The 18099-nt window shown below is 40.2% G+C and overlaps 1 protein-coding gene across 2 annotated transcripts in view; it reads left to right on the plus strand.

Moving 5' to 3' along the window:
• The window catches only part of LOC142107381 (tetraspanin-4-like), a 61912-nt gene that overhangs the window by 33716 nt on the left and 10097 nt on the right, over window positions 1-18099 (plus strand). Inside the window, exons 2-5 of one of the 2 annotated variants that reach the window (XM_075190793.1) lie at window positions 12660-12739; window positions 14823-15014; window positions 16486-16560; window positions 17747-17848. In XM_075190793.1, the coding sequence (XP_075046894.1) occupies window positions 12671-12739; window positions 14823-15014; window positions 16486-16560; window positions 17747-17848 (438 nt within the window). In that variant the 5' untranslated portion in view covers window positions 12660-12670. Of the gene's footprint in view, window positions 1-9971; window positions 12740-14822; window positions 15015-16485; window positions 16561-17746; window positions 17849-18099 lie in introns of those variants that run through there. The other variant, XM_075190792.1, reaches the window with a different exon arrangement.

Genomic DNA, 18099 nt, shown 5'->3' on the forward strand with positions numbered 1-18099 from the left:
TCATTAGCAGTCAATTTTGACCACCTCACAGGTCACAATATTATTTTCATACACTTTCGGACAAATACTGCAGCGACCTGGCTGGATGGTAAGCGACAGAGCAATGACACAAACACACGACAGTTCATAGCACATCTAGGACACATTGGCACACAGCAGTGGCAGAAAAGAAAAATGGGGGTCCGCCCTTCCTCCCACCCACCGTTATGTTGGATCTTATAAAGGAATCCAAAACTCCCGAGATCCGATGATGTAACAATGACGTTTTGCCTCGTTTTCAATTCCAAGGGCACGCAATAGAGCCGAGCCGGCTCGGTACTCGGATCTGCTAAGTTAGGGTGTGTTTGGTTCTCGGGGAACCGAGCCGGAGCATCTCTAATATGTATATATATATATAGCAGAGTATATAAGGGCTAATATATTAAATAGTACAAAACCCCAATCGACCTGTTTTCGCTGTCGATAAGTCTTTTTCTTGCTTTGCTATATACAACAAAGTGTTACCACTGGCGATACACGGCTATAACCAGAAGTAACTCCCGCTGGCGGGAAGACTCATCGACTTTTGCCGGTTATGGCTTCCCTGTGCCCCGATGAAGCCTATTTGCCAAGAATTGCAGCAGTGCTTGTACCGTCGCAATACCTGTTCTCCTATTGCCATCTCAGAATGGCGTTAACAGATAAAAATCTTTTAAAAAAAAAAAAAAAAAATTCTTTAGGCTTATGTAAAGGTTTTTAAATATTTTTGTTTTGTTTTTGAATATTTTCCTATTGTTTTTTACATTGTTATCATTATTATTTTTTTGTCACAAGCCAATAAACCTACTATTATGGGTTTAATTGGCCCCAGCTCTGAGGCTCATGTTACGTTCAATGCAAATCGCGTTTCTGGCGTATAATATGTTTTTTGTTACACCTGAGCGTGCACACACACCGCTATTTTCGGAAACTAGCGCTTCCTGTGCTGCCCAGAAATTAAAAAGCATATTATACACCAGAAACGCAATTTGCCTCTGTGAAGCGGAAATACTAACTACTGTACATTATTAAGCTACAGTAGTTAGTATTGCTGCCTCACAGTATATTAAAAGTCCCTTGAATTGCCTTGTCCTGTAGCCTTGTGCCTTGATATGGTCACGGAACCATATCATTTAATCCCATTACCCTTCAACTAGCTGAACCTCAGGAGACTGAACTAAACAGTTGTCCAATCAGCAGCTTTGACAAAACAGTGGACAACGGCTTCCTCCAGCCCGTGTACTTTCTAACCTCCTAATGTAGAGAATATTATGGGTTTTATTTTAAGAAAATAACTAAGGCTGGGTGTACACTACAAAACATTTCTCCCGATGAGATATAGTTAATGATTTTACCAACGACTGAAAAAAAAAAAAGTCCCGATCAGCAGCCGATTCATGTGTACACACTATACACGTTTTACAAGATTTACCTTCAGATCTGTGCTCTTCATCTGTCATAACCATCGGATGAAAAGATGGTGACTCTGCACACTCCATAGAGATCTATGGACACTGCTGGTCGTCAGTGCATACGCACTGCAGGATTGGAACGACTTCGTCCCATCGTTGAACGAGATTTATAGTGCTGTTTAAAAATCAACTACTTTCCCTGTTATAAATAGAGCCAATAAGAGGAACACAAGCTTATGAATAAATGTGCAGCCAAAAGTCCCCAGTAGAACGTAACTGTGCACTGGAAACAGTCATGTCCAATCAATGCTCAGGACAACCATCAATTAAGAAAAATAACATCTTAGAGATTAAATTGCTACATTTTGCTGCCCCCAAGTTCTGCAGCCTGGGACGGTTGCCTGAGTTTTATCTCATTATAGGGACACCCCTTCTAGACCGAGACATGAGGGTTTTGCAGTTTTATGTATTATGGGGTCTATTTAATAATGGGAATAAAAGCCTTTTTCCTTCAGCTTTATTAAATAGGAGACACAATAAAGAAAAGCTGTACTTATTTTAAAATAAAGGCTTTCTTTTGAATTGGAATGTTCAGATTCAGTTACCTTTTTTTAAATATTTTTTTAAACTATTTTTTTTATTGTTCTTTGTTTTTAATTTCTTTGTTGTTGCTGGAACTGAATGGCCAAGCCCGGGCTTCTTGTTCCAGTGCACATATGTGGCTCGCATACACGGAATGACAAAAGAGTCCTTTTAGTGCCGCCAGCCATCGTCCCTGGGAAACTGAGCTGCCCCCGGCGACATTTAGATGGCAAATAGCGGAGAAACATAAGCAAAAATCAGTGATAGAATATCTATGTTTTTGCCGCTGGATAACAAATATACTCCTATTTGTTTTACATACCTCTCAACATTTAGGTAGGCACCAACGGGATGGGAGGCGTGGCCACGTCCTGATGGGGGTGTGGTCACATCACAGTGAGAGTAGCGCTTATTCCACTTATGCTATTCCAACCTATAATTGACTATGAAACCTCCTTCAGTTTTTTGTTTTGTTATTTTGCCAAATGTAGGCTATATAAACAGCATAAACGTTTAAATTGGTTTAACCGGTCTTGCGCTTTTTTTTAATCTGCCTGGATATCCATATCATCATCATCATCATCATCATTTATTTATATAGCGCCACTAATTCCGCAGCGCTGTACAGAGAACTCATTCACATCAGTCCCTGCCCCATTGGAGCTTACAGTCTAAATTCCCTAATATAGACACACACTCACACAGACAGAGAGGAAGGGAGGGAGAGACTAGGGTCTATTTTGATAGCCAATTAACCTACCAGTATGTTTTTGGAGTGTGGGAGGAAACTGGAGCACCCGGAGGAAACCCACGCAAACAAGGGAAGAACATACAAACTCCTCACAGATAAGGCCATTGACCCCAGCGCTGTGAGGCAGAAGTGCTAACCACTAAGCCACCGTGCTGCCCATGATTTAATCAGTTTGTTAAACTAGTTTATTGTTGTAACACTCATATATTTTAAATCCTATCCATTTAAGGAGATTTAGCTCAGATTGCCTATCTATGACTATGTTAGTATGGAAGTTCCTAAAAATATTTAGTCGCAACTATAAAAATAAATAAATACTTCAATTGTAAGCAAATGCTAGCATTACCTCGGCAAAACATAAAGAAATGTCTTGAGAAACCATATATCAACATGGGATTGTAATAATTTTGTATTCGTTTTAGCTGCTTAGTCACCTTTAGGAGATTGAGGGTGGTGGGCTCACCAGTTTTGGTTTTATTCTACATAAAAGCACTTTACATTTCCTCTTGGACCCATTGGGCCTCATTTATTAAAGTAAACCTAAAACATTATTAACTTTGTACCTTGGCAAAACCATGTTGCATTGAATGGGGGGGGGGGGGGGAATACATTTAAAATGTAGGGACAGAGTTATAGTTGGGGTAGGGCATGTCCTAGATCAAGTTTACATTTTAGTGTACAAATAAAGCTGTCAAGTATTTGTGTGCTACATGAAAAAAAACAGCCAGTGTTTAACTTATGTGCAAAATAATTTGCACCCCTTGCAGTGTAACATGGTTTGTCCCGCAGAAAACTTGCTCAATCTTTTGCCTTACTTTCCTTAATGAATCAGGCCCATTGTGTCTACCACATGGTAATATATGTGCTAGAGATAGTTTTGTATTATCAAGCTCTACAGTGACAATTATGAAATCTCAAAAAGGCTGGGTACACACTACAGGGTTTTCAGCTGATTATCGGGCCAATCACATGATAGTCGACCTTTGGCCTGATATCGCATTAGTGTGTACACGGCAACGATGAGCGATTATTTTCCCAGAGCACATCGTATCGTTTCATTGGATTTTTAAATCGGACTAAAAATCTTGTTCAACGATGGAGCATGAACGATCCAATCTTGCAGTGTCCATAGATCTCTATGAAGTGTGCAGAGTCACCATCTTTTCAGCCGATGGTTATGACAGATGAAGAGCACAGATCTGACGGTAAATCGTGTAAAACGTGTTTAGTGTGTACACAGGAATCGGCTGCTGATAAAGACTTTTTTTTTTTTTTTGTAATCGTTGGTAAAATCATTAAGCCTGTACCTAGCCTAAAGCTGGGTACACACTACAGAAATTTCAACCAACTTTTTATGCCGAGCGATTTTGCATGCGATCGATGGTCCGATCGCTCGGTCCATGGACTGAATACACACTAGCCTTGTTTAGGACGATAAAGGGAAGAGCGGGCGTCCCTTTAGCGACTTTTTACAGCCATGTTGTCGTGAGCAATGATTGTAATTTAGTACTCACTGTTGTGGATCGGTCGGAAGTTTATACACCCTACACAACGGAAACGAGATTGTAACGAAAATATTTAACAGTACGACCAACCAAATGAGGCGACAATCGTCCATTTGGGCAGACTTTCGACCATCGTGTCACTGCACACACTGACCTGACTTTTGAACGAGCGGTCGTATGTTGGCTGATTGAGCCGATTATTGGACGAAAACCGTGTAGTGTGTACCCAGCTTAAGGCTGACAGGAGAACTCTTGGAGGAGATAAAGGATATTATTTGGAACAGAAGTCAAACAATTACAATGGTACTGAATGATTATCTCTGCAGGCATGTATACAAGCTCATCATAGAACATATAACAAAAATATTTTATACATTCAAGCACAATATTTACATTAGACAAATGCAGAGGAAGAAAAAAAACAGGATTAATGTCCAATTCCATCATTTTACATCAGCGTAGCCCCAAGTCACTGTGTGTTGGCCCAAAATGACCGGCAGTCCAAATCAAGGTTACTGGTCAGACATCTGTCGGGTTGACCACATTAATAATATACAGTGATGGACTCGCATGTGATTTGGTCGCTTGGCTTGTGCACCAATCAACTGAATCCTTATACTATAATATCAATACCTACATGTATGGAAGTTCATAAAACAACTGGATCTCCATGTATATTTGTGAAGTGTTTTTCCCCCCAGTAATTTGGAGTCTGTATTTGTTAGTCCATTACAGCCACTGTAGCATTGTTCACGACAATTTCCAAAATAGGTGGATAATTTTATTTTATTGGATCAGATGTTGCGATATCTTGTCCCTCATCCACCTTGTCTCCTGACCCTTTAATAATAAATGGATTAAGGAGATGACCAGAAGCTTTCAGAGAGTTTGTGCAAATCACTGTTTAGTTAACCTAGAATCTTCGGGGGTTCCAATTCTTAGAAGGTCAGGAGGCCTCCAGAGGTCACCTCTTTGCCTTAACCCCAGACCATGGGATAACATCTCTGGAATCTCACATGTCATACAGATGTGCTACAGACACCTATACGGACATATATCCGCTAAAAGACGTAATCCCCAGCTTGTGTGTCTGTGCTACGCTGCTCATTCCAGAACATCACTGTTCACCCTTCCAGTGGGAACAGAACCCTGCCGACGTTTCCCAGAATGTCTGGAGAATAAATATTTATATGGAGCCGAGAGCATCCCCAGCAGGTGGAATATGTCTGACCTACTCTTGTAAAGAAACCATTCTTCAGCTTGACATTGTAATACTTAAATAAAAATGGCTGTTATTCTTCTCACTATAATATCTCGGCAATAGGAGATACTGACATTACAATATAGCAATGGAAAGACAGGTCAGTCTGTAAATCTAATTCCTGATTGTAAAAATTAATGTCAGTGGAGTTATTAACCTTTTCCTGAGTATATTAAAATAAAGACATCTCAGACTAATTTTTAACCTTTACAATTGAAATTGGGCTGTGATAGCTTGTACTAATATTCCTTTTGATGTCCTTTGCTACATACTTGCTACCCTCCCGGAATTTACAGGAGGCTCCCGAGTTTCCCAGACCAGTAGGCACCATCTAGGATTCTGGTTTAGGCCGGGCTTAATTATGAAAATCGCGTCATCGGGTCCCACCCCCTCCCGGCGAGCTAAAAATTATTAGAAGACCAACCAAAAAGGCAAACGTAAAAAAGTAGCTGAACCTATATGAAAATGTATTTTGTAAAATTAACAAATATGAGAAGTTAATGGCAAACTATCATCATCATCATCATCATTTATTTATATAGCGCCACTAATTCCGCAGCGCTGTACAGAGAACTCATTCACTTCAGTCCCTGCCCCATTGGAGCTTACAGTCTAAATTCCCTATTATAGACACACACTCACACACAGAGACAGACAGACAGAGAGGGAGAGACTAGGGTCAATTTTTTTTGATTGCAGCCAATTACCCTACCAGTATGTTTTTGGAGTGTGGGAGGAAACCGGAGCACCTGGAGGAAACCCACGCAAACACAGGGAGAACATACAAACTCCACACAGATAAGGCCATGGTTGGGAATCGAACTCATGACCCCAGTGCTGTGAGGCAGACGTGCTAACCACTAGGCCACTGTGCTGCCCTATATGTTTTAGTCCATCACTTTGGCTAATGCAACCAAATTTGCCAACAATCGTACAGCCTGTGGCCCCATCTAAATGCAATAGAACTGAGTCCCTTCGGACTGTATTTGATCCAGCAGGATGGGAAATTAGTTTGGCAGATGACCCCCAATGGCATAAGTATTATTAGGTCAACGGTCAACCATTAAATAGAGGTGCGGACAATTTTCATTATAATTTGATAGTTTTGGATTATTGCAATCTCATCAAATCTGTGAAATTAGCCTCAAATGTGTGCCCTAGTGGCTTGCAATCTGCAATTTGGATCTGTAACAATGCAGTCATATTGGATTGTAATGTGTTTACCCAGTTTAATAAACACTGTTACAGATTCACAATATTTTGTTTTACCTACATAGTGTAAGACGTTGTATTTAGTCATATTGGGACTGATTCATTCAGAAAAGTAAAGCAAAATAAATTGAGTAACTTTGCATCTTGGCAAAACCATGTTGCATTGGAGGGGGAGGTAAATTTGAAATGTGATGACAGATTTATAGTTACGGTAAGGCATATTCTAAATCAACCTTAAATTTTAGTGTAAAAATAAAGTTATCAAGTATTTGTGTGCTACATGAAAAAAGAGCCAGTATGTATCTTATGTGCAAAATAATCATCTTCATCATCATCAACATTTATTTATATAGCGCCACTAATTCCGCAGCGCTGTACAGAGAACTCACTCACATCAGTCCCTGCCCCATTGGAGCTTACAGTCTAAATTCCCTAACATACACACACACACACACACACACACACACACACACACACAGACTTGGGTCAATTTGTTAGCAGACAATTAACCTACTAGTATGTTTTTGGAGTGTGGGAGGAAACCAGAGCACCCAGAGGAAACCTACGAAGACTCGGGGAGAACATACAAACTTCACACAGATAAGGCCATAGTCAGGAATTGAACTCATGACCTCAGTGCTGTGAGTCAGAAGTGCTAACCACTGAGCCACCGTGCAAAATAACACACTCATTTGCACCCCTTGCATTGCAACATGGTTTTGGCCAGGGAAAGCTTACTAATTTTTTTTTACTTACTTTCCTTAATGAATCAGGCCCATTATGTTCAGAACGGCTTTGATAAACATTAAAATGTGATTTCTTTTTTTTGTTTTATTTATTTTTTGGTCTGGTATGTGTAGAAACCCATTTCTAACGCACAGTTTTATCTTATCTCAATTTTACCTTAAATGTCCCAGATTTGACCAACTCTGACAAATATTACATAGGTAGTTTTTAGGGGAGAATTCAGTAAGCCACAAAGGGGAGAGTTCAATTCCCCCCAGAGTATAGCCGCGCTAAACCCATTATCGTTATTACGATAAATTGAACCCGGCTTTCTGCTCGCAGTTCAGGGAGCTGTGAGCAAAATCCCGACATTGAAACTACCATAATAACGCTGATAGTGCGCAGGCTGCGTTACTTTTTACAGTAACGCGGCCAATTGAATTCCCCCCAAAGTGTCTCTTGAACGTTCGTTAGACACTTTGCGGCAGAGATTTGACAGAAATGTCTGCTAATTTTTCGAGCAACATCACTCCACATCATCGGCAATTGAATCCCCCCCTTAATGTTACTAACCGCTCTATCGTGTAAACATACAGCAATTGCTGACTAAACACTACTTTCAATTATACTCATTGGGATAGATTTACTAAAACTTCTAAAAGGAAAAGTAGAGATGTTGCCCATAGCAACCAATCAAAATCTAGCTATCATTTTCTAGAATGTAGTAGTTAAATGATAGCTAGAATCTGATTGGTTGCTATAGGCAACGCCTCCAGTTTTCCTTTTTAGAAGGTTTGATAAATCTACCCCAATGTGGATACATAGTGAAGGCAGCCATTTTGTCTCCTCAGCCATTATTTGTGAGAATACAACCCATTATTTAACCAGGAACAAGTGACACCAGTCAGACAAGATGGCGCTAACTCCTAGTGATTTGATAGGCTGCAATCTTTTAAATACGGGTTCCGCTCACAAAATGGTTGCCGCAACTCTGTGAGGGTGACGAGTTCACTTTAAAAGACATAGAGGTATATTTACTAAACTGCGGGTTTGAAAAAAGTGGAGATGTTGCCTATAGCAACCAATCAGATTCTAGCTGTCATTTTGTAGAATGCACTAAATAAATGAAAGCTAGAATCTGATTGGTTGCTATAGGCAACATCTTCACTTTTCCAAACCCACAGTTTAGTAAATCTAACCCATAGACTGAGGTACATAATCAAGAACAGTGAAGGACTCCTGCAAGCTTATCTCATTATTTCTGCTAATAAGCATTAGCACATTGCAGCTTTGTGCATCAAAACAAATGAAGGCGACAGTAATTTGCACATTGGTTTTGTAGTGTATTCTCCTAATATATATTCTAATTAAAGCCATTTCTTTCTGTCCAAAAATATAGTACAAGTGAGAAATAATAATTGCATTTGGCACAATTTTAAAGGGATTTATTCTCCCGCTTTGGCTTTGAACAGGAACAGATCAGTATCTACATATCTGGCCATATTTCATCACTCAACTTCCATCTGTCAGTGATCTATAATGTTCCCTTAAAATCCCAGCCCCTAAAAAGTGAAAGGAGCAGATACCACTCACCCTATGCAAGATTGCAAGATTCTTTTTAATTTTTTTTCTTTTTTTTTTTAATGAAAAGTAGAAGTTTTGCTGCATTGCAGTGCAGGGTAACATCCCACGCTCGCTAAGCAGTGCTGCTCTACTTTCTTGTGTCATTTTTTTTACATGTGTATCTGTGTTTGTCTTAGTACCTCATTTATTGCCTGCATCCCTTCCCATCTGTCCCAGTAACCCACACTCTCATCTCTCTGTACAAGCTGATTACATTTAATTCTATTCTCATGCTCTTTCTATATCCGCTTTGATGTTTCTCCAATTCCCTCATCCCCTATTCCTTCCTCACACATTTCTGACCCTGGATGTACAGTGACTACCAGTATCTCCCCCCCTTCCTTGGCTTTTCCTTTCCTCTTTCCCCATCTCCCATGTCCTCTTACCGCTGTGCCTTCTGAGAAGCGGTTCACCACCCCCCCGATCACAAGCTGTCAGCACAGGAACGATTTTAACAAAAAAAACAAGCAGGAGAGATTTGTTGCCATAACAGAGATTCCTGTAGTTCTGAGACCTCGCAGCCCAGAATTGTTTTCTAATTGTTAATAATGGAAATTCATGAGCCTAATGATGAGATTCATCTGGAAAGTGCTTTTGGAATATACTCTGCTCCCTGAAGAATAGCTGTTGAGAGCTGGAGGGTTCTAAGAGCAAACTCATAGGAGAAGGAGAAAGTGGTTATTTGCTGAGGATGCAGATCAGACAATGAGAGACAGAAAGAGAAACCTCTGACGACAAGACAACCTAAAATGCACATTGTTACTGCAGCCGCGGTTCCTGCATTCACCTTCTCCGCATCCCTCTCATCTCCTTGTGTCAGTCCCCTGTAGGATTCTTATTTATTGGTATTTTCTAAATCTGGCCATTGGTAAATAATCTGAGCTAAGCAGATTCTCAGTCTTGCACTGCTTTGTAGATAAAGTGCCCCTAGCTCTTAGAGGACAGCATAGATTCTCAGTGCTTAATAAGTTAGCAGTGTAAATGCAGCAGAGAGCTCACAGTTGGCTCAAGTGTCCCGGAATCTGCAGAAAGCAGAGGCTGGCATCTTGCAACCTCTATAGATGTGGGTAGTGATGTGTGCATTCTATATAGATAGGTTATATGCCAGGGATTACCGTGTCTTCGTCATCCTGAAGAGCACAGATGTCCTCTGATCGGTACCAGCTTGTCCCCCAGGAGCTGACAGAGGACTATCCGGGCAACTCTGCATGCTGCAGGAGATCTGCACTTTAAAAATAGCCACCAGGAGTGTATTACACAAGACACAGCATGGACTTTATCCAGCTGGATCTATAGATGTAAATCAGGATTTTGGAAGTATCATCAAGTATATACTGGAAGAACGTGGCCTCCTCACCTCCTATCTCCATCTTACTTGTCCTTTGACTTATCTCCATTCTTCACAACTTTAGCACCACTTTGGAAAAATTGACTCCTGGTTGTCCAGATTTAACACCCTACCTGCTTGCCTTGTATTTTCATTTTCCTCTTCTATTTGTCACAACCGACCTCGAGAGTCCTCACGTCACTCAGTTTGTCTGTTCGACTGCGACCAAGAATGACAATGTGGTTTTTAAATCATCAGATTTAGATAATTGTACCTGTAATTCAAAACTACGAAGCAAACAATGCATAGCATAGAGTCATTGTACTGTAAGAATAGCACAGATTATGTTTTAATAAGCATTAAGAGCACATTTCTGCAGTCAATTCCGTATCATAGTGTCTTGCCAAACTTAAGCCTTCTTGATTGATTCCTGTGATGACTTAAGGTCATTTTATTTCCCTAGTGATCCCAGGCCTCCATAGTAAAGGCACAGGAAGGTCTATGCAGATGAGCTCGTTATACTTGCAGAATTGTAACGTCAAAACTTTTTTTTGTCACAGACCTCTTGATATCACTGAATCTGTGTTTTTGTGGCAGAATCCAAGGTTATCACGTCATATATTTCCTATAGATGGTACATAGACATGCATCTAGAAAAACACTGAGGGGAAGTACATGAATTCTCTTTCACATATATTGCACCATCTGTTTAACAATTGAGTTGGAAAGAAAAGCGTAGTTTCATCTGTATTTTCTTGAAGCCAGACCCTCTGCAGAGGAAACTCTGTAAGGGGCTAGAATATCTTCTTGTCCTTCCTGGCAGGACTTTTCTGTTGTTGTGGGCACCTAAGTGGGGATCCCCAACTGGGAAGAACAATCCTATTAATTGTTACAGTGATGTTAATAGGCTGTAATATTCTCTTGGGCTTGTTTGTCTAAAGCTTGCTCTTCATGGGACTTAATAATTATGGATAATTTGCTGCACTATGTTCTGTTAGGAATTAGACTTTACAGCTTTAAGTCATTTGTGGTGACATTCTAAATAGGGGCTTCTTGGACATCAAGAGATGCAATAATAGATATCTGACCTTTTTTTTCTGTTTGCTATTAATGGCCATCTGGCTATCTCTTCCTGACTGTCTACGGCTCTGTGCATTTAATCTACAGGGTCATGCTGCTTGTGACTCTTTGATTCCAAATTAGATGACAGCCGTAAAAGGGTTGGCTATACATCATCTGATTGCTTTCAGCCATGTTCCAGTCTAGTACAGAGACCTGTCCCCCCAAATGGTGAAACTGTGGAACTTGTATCCCCCGAAAACTCCATTGTAGATTATTTGCATTGATTCAGTCACTTGTCTATTGCACAAATATTTTATACTCTTGAGTAGTTATTTTTTCTTACCCGATTCTTGGGAGAATTCACATGAAAGGAAGCCCAGAGGTGCATGGAAACTGAACCTTTAATTAGTGTGGGGGTTGTGTACCACTGAGCGGGGGTGCAAAGTACCGAAGGAGATCAAAGGCAGCAACGATTTGAATTTGATCATTCTAAATACAATCATGTTATTTTTCTGCTCCATACTGTAACCTAAATAGATTCAACTTTCAATCATCTATAATTCATTTCTCTCTTCCTTTAAAGCCGAAGCTCGTTGACACAGGCAAAGCAGGATTATACGGCGTCTCACCCTTTTTCTTGCATTATTTGTACATTGTTTGCTAAATTGTCTTGTAGCACACCATTTAAAATAATACGTTTAGGAATAAGATTGTATTTACAGCGGCCTAGAAGAATAATTGAGTTGTGGAGAAGTTCTTGTGTAGGAGAACAGTTGATTAAAAAGAAAATAGAAACATTATTTTTTATGATCAATTGCACTGAGGAGGAATCAGTTGTACAAGGATGCTATAAGAGAAGAGATAGACATTGCTGAATTCCGGCACTACTGGACAAGGGGCTTGGACGCACACTGAGGCGTATTTTCTATACTAAGGACTAGTCGGAATTCCTGGAGAATGCAAACTTCCAGTAGTGATGATCCCAGCTACTCTCAGAGCTCTCCACCCCGGGGGCGCAGAGCGAGATGGAAAGGGGTATACCGAGGGCGGTGGGGGGTGGCGGACAGTTGTTCTTTCAGCGGGGTGCAGCCTAATCCAGAAGAGCAAGCCCCCGAACAGGCCAAAAAGGAGAACAGAGTTATTGTCCTGTATCTGGATCTCTCTTTTCTTTTACTTCTAGAACTCAAGAAGATGAGTATGACTCGTGGGTGCCTACTTTGCATCAAAATCACTATGTTCATCTTTAACCTCATCTTCTGGGTGAGTACAGAGAGCCATTAAAGTGAAAATATACACCCATTGTTATGAATGCTTATATTTTTCTATAATTATTACATGTAAGTTGGAGAAAGTAATTTCTGTGTAGAGAATCTGTAGGGTTCCAGAAAACCGTTGTGCGTGACGGTCATGTTACTTTGAACAGCCTGAAATGTTGACTATTTTGTGGCTGTACCGTTGTGCATATGACTCCTCCCTCTCCTTTGGCGGAGACTCAAACCTAGTGTCTGTGGCAATCTATGCAAATGAGATGGAGGAGTCAAATTCAGCAGACAGTTAAGTGGTTTAATAGAAATTGATTCTCCAATCACATGTGCCCCTTGATAACGGCATGATTACAAAAAAATTAAGTTCTAGTTATTAATGCGGTTAATTAAAATTTTAAAGTCAACAGGGTTTTGTTTTTTAATTTCATCCGATATATCAAAGTTTATCACTATTGATAACCCCAGATAAATATAAAATCATTTTAAAATTGATCTGTTTTTAAAATATTTTGCTAAGGTAAGTGTAATGCATGCGCACAGAGACCGCTCTGGGCCAGTATCGCTCGGCTGAGCGGCCATTTTATTTTAATATAAATTTCGACAACAGGCTTCATTGACAAATGTCCCATTTCAGGCTGATGCAATAAGGGTCCTCTATGATAGTGTGTGGTCTGTGGATTGGGATGCAAAGTGGGATCCCAAATACAAAAATCTTTATTTGTGTACCACCTCTTTTGGCAGGTCACCGAAAGAATGACATACAGACACTTGGGGCTAGATCTACTAAACTGTGGGTTTGAATAAGTGAAGATGTTGCTTATAGCAACCAATCAGATTCTACCTGTCATTTTGTAGAATGACAGCTAGAATCTGATTGGTTGCTATAGGCAACATCTCCACTTTTTCAAACCTGCCGTTTAGTGAATATAACCCCCTGTGTCCCATAGCAACCAATCAGTTTCTAGCTACCATTTATCTAGTACAGTCTAGAAAATGAGAGCTAGAATCTGATTGGTTGCTATGGATAACACCCTCCACATTTAGTTTTTGGAAGGTTTGCTAAATCTGCCCCTAACACTTGTTTTTGCCCTAGACGTAAGGTACCCATGCATGCATTACTTCTATGAATTATAAACAAAAGTTTTTTTTACAAAAGATATTTTCATTGGACTATTTGTACACCGAGTGGTCTAATTCTATAGTTCTATAATAGCAACTTGTTATAGTGAGCATGCACGGAAAAGTTATTTTGATCCTTTTATTCAGACCACACATACAAGTACTTGGTGATCAAAATGTTCAAGCTTGGATGATCATGTTTCAGAATTGTCTTTTAATTGAGATCTGTCAAATAGGTTTCTTCATGTGCTACACATGTAGTAATGATTTGTCAAATATGATTACATCAAAAGAGCAAAATTGTCTGTGTGTGAGGTAATGTCACCTATATAGTGTAATGTTGAATTTAAATCCATGCTTACATTTGTTATTTGAGATCATCAAAAACACCCAAAGTTTCTTGCGTGTAAACCAGCTACTCCAATTTTTGCTTTCTTATTTGTAATTACTATTTTGTTTTATGGAGGATAATTCTATTTTAAGTATGTGTTTCATATATAAATAAAATTCTGTTTCTAATTTTAATGCAGCACAAGACAAATTGCCTACAATTCTCTTAAAAATGGCTTATTCCTTGAAATAATCACCATGCAGTCATTATAAAATATTGGAAACGGTCCTAGCAGGCTGATTAGAATTACCGATCATACTGCTAGAAGCTGGAGAGGTGTTTATTAAGTTTACTGTGCGTTCACTGAAGCAAGAAATTCACAGCACACTCGTTGCATACATTTTGCTAAATAGCATTTTTATGATTGCTGTTGGTCTATGGGGTATAAATTTTTGCAAGGCTCCTGTGGATGTAGATAGGATTAATGCAGGTATAAACTAGAGGAAATCATTTGGTAATAGAGTTTATAAGTCAGGAGTCTTGCTCAAGGTATAAGGAAGAGGAGGATTCTGGGTAAGGACTCAGGTGTGGTCAAATTCTCCTTCTCATTCCCTGTTTTCTTTTATAGCTTGGAGGATGCGGTATTCTTGGGGTTGGGGTTTGGCTGGCTGTTACCCAGGGAAAGTTTGCCACCCTCTCCATCTCTTTTCCTTCACTTTCCGCTGCCAGCCTCTTCATGGTGACGGGTTCTGTGATAATGGTCGTGGGCTTCATTGGCTGCCTGGGTGCCGTGACGGAACACCGTTGCCTCTTGCTGACCGTAAGTTGTGTTTTACTCTGTCTCACTGAGTGATGTTTCAGTGTCTGATCCTAGCAATTGTTGGAGACTCCATGGGGCAGATTCAAGTCTTGTTTTATAGCGGCAATGCCAGGATCTGTCAGGAAACCCTAATCCTAACCCTGAACCTAACCCTAACACTAATTCTAACCCTAAATCTAAACTTAACCGTTGTTTAGATTATCTATCCGCCGGGTCCTGGCATTGCCGCTTTAAAACCGGCAATGTCTCCGTAGCCGTGTTAAGTGATGTCGCAAATGTAGTTATGGCGATAATGGCTATCACCGAATTGTTTGATTAGATTTTCCAATTGAAGAATTGCTTTATTTAAATAGTAAAGTATTTTTTATCCATTATCTTCTGCTTTCACCATCCTGAGATCCTTGATAAATAAGTTGAGGAAGCTATCGCCCAAGAAAACCGTTGAATCTTATCCCCGATGGGGGTTTCCTCCGCCGTTAGCAGTGCTATTGCCGCTGTTAACCCCTTGATAAATAGGGAGAAGCCGTAGCTCCGGTTTTCACCAGTGATAGCGCTGGTGTAAAGGGGCTTATTAAATTGGGAAATGTCCATCTTAAGGTTTTTTTTTTTTATCACTGCCGAAATATCTTTCCTTATTTACACCCTCTCTGCAGACTTTGGTATTTCGGCGCACACACCGGTCATTGGCAAAGCTGGGAGGGGCAGAGTATGTGGGGTTTACAAGTATCTATTTGGTATGGAACGTTTACTTTGGACGGGGGAACTAATATTAAAAAAATGAAGGTTAGGTTCCATTTTAAAATGTTTTCCACCTTCAGATGACTTTAACCTATTACTTTGTACCTGCCCTCTTGCACTATTTACAGAGTGCATTGCTGCCTTCTATACATCTGTCTTTATTTCAACGGATAAAGTTGTCTTTCTCTGTTGCCCTTGGATACAACACAAAGCTGCTCTCTAGATAAAACTATATCCAATGCAGAGAGCATAGCAGATCCGTGTCATATCCATGGGCCATGGCATGAAATATCTGTGCTTGATGGTCCGTGTCATAGAGGCAAGCCAGAGAAATTATGCAATGCATTTAGTAACGGTGTAACCACATGTACTAGACAACAAGTTAAATCTGAAGGTGGACAATGAAACAATACTTAAAGGACAGATTTATTTGAAGGCAATGCTACCCTTCAATACCTGCCCCCACCCCACTAGCAGACCTGCGGTGTTCAGGAGTTGCACATAGGCAGCCAGGCAGAACTTACCGCTCTATACATCGGCACGGATAAGTAACTGATCCACCCCAGCTCTGGGCATGGGGGCTTCTTTCTGCCCTACTAGTGGGAGGGGGGTGCGTTGTCGGGAGAAATGTTATATTTGGGACATTACTGGATAATCACACACAAAGGGCTTTGATAATGATGTAACGTGTGAACTTTTTAATCAAAATAATATGTTGTTGTCTTCTTCCCAGTTCTTTGTGGTGCTGCTGATCATCTTCCTTCTTGAAATAATCAGTATGGTCCTTTTCTTCACGTACAACGATGATGTAAGTCCTCCAATTCATCGGTTTTATACTTAAATGGGCTAAACTAAGTATGGAAAGACCTCTTATAATGTTTATATGTCTTCATGTAAAAAGCTCCCATTCAGTCGCAGTATTTCCCACATCTAAGACCTGCATTTACTACTGGTCGGTGTCTTTCATACAACTAATGTTACAGTAAGGATGAGTGAGTGACGTCCACAGACTTACATTAGACGTGCACCTGTGAGCCTGTTTTCCTATGGGATCAGGTCTATCTTTAACCTATAGTCACCCTAGGCAGGTGCAAAGGGCTTCACCGTTCAGCGGGCAGCATGGAAAAGGCTTTTGGGAAAACTAATGGAGAAGGGAGTGTTGAAGAGTTAATGTATTGATGTAGGGGGCAATACCTGGCAGTGCTTAGGGCAGTAGGTGATATCTGTGTCAGCTATCTTTAGTTCTGACCTGTTCCTGAAGCTTTACCCATGTGCGGGTGCAGTTAGTTTTTAAGTGGCTTTTACTTGCCTTCAAACATATGTAAGGTCCTAGAGAGACAAGCAACCTGGAAATATTGGTGTATATTTTAAAAAACAAAATCAAAAGAAGCAACAATTTATTTTTTATGACTGGGGGATAAACCGCCGTTGTCTAAGAAGTATAGAATACAGACTACGGGACCCAATTAAGACTATACGTTCTACTTTCTGTTTCGTTGTATATAGCTCTCATGGTATGCTTAATCTGTCCCCCTGCCAAATATTTTGTAGCTACATCAATAATAATAATAATAAGGCAAGGGTCGTCCACTGTTGATTTTACATTTATTGTCTTCTACATGAGCTCCCGTAAGCTTCACTAAATTTATTACTTCATTTATTTGACTTCTGTGCTTTTTAGCCATGATGTCAATGTTCACTCAGCGACGTTTATTTTCATTGGGTTACAATTGTATCCAGAGAACAGCTCCTGTGTTACGTCCCAGAGACAACACACAAAAATTAACAGTTCTGAATAATTAAAAACGTGGCTGAAATATCCAGAAGAAAGATAGACAGTGACGTATTTAGTAAGAATTTCTGGATGGTATGTACAAGTCAATAAATAAGGGTCTGGTGGTGGAAATCCCTATTAAAACCTGTTGTTTAGCTATCTGTCCTGCTGCCCTCACTATTTCAGTCATTTCTGACGCGTTTCTCCTTTTCTCCTGCAGTTTCACAGTTATGCGCAGGATGACCTGAAGAAAGGACTTTCGCTCTATCAAACCGAGGGCAATCTTGGACTGACCAATGCGTGGGACATAGTGCAGACTCAGGTAGGCGGAAGGAGAAGATAGATGAACTGTTATTACAGTCCTTGCTCAGTGCCTGTACGTGTTAGTTTGCATTGCGTCTTCCTTTATTTAAAAATTAAAGGGGCTCATGTAAAGTTGGACGTACATGTGTTTTTTGCATAAGATCTTACACTTCCAACACCTTACGCCTGGAGATGCGGAACAGAGAAAGGGTGGGCCGAGTACAGTAATGACTGCTTTGCGTAATTGCGAGTCGGGTAGACCCAAACGCA

Source organism: Mixophyes fleayi, chromosome 11 (assembly GCF_038048845.1).
Source record: "Mixophyes fleayi isolate aMixFle1 chromosome 11, aMixFle1.hap1, whole genome shotgun sequence".
Taxonomy (NCBI): Eukaryota; Metazoa; Chordata; class Amphibia; order Anura; family Limnodynastidae; genus Mixophyes; species Mixophyes fleayi.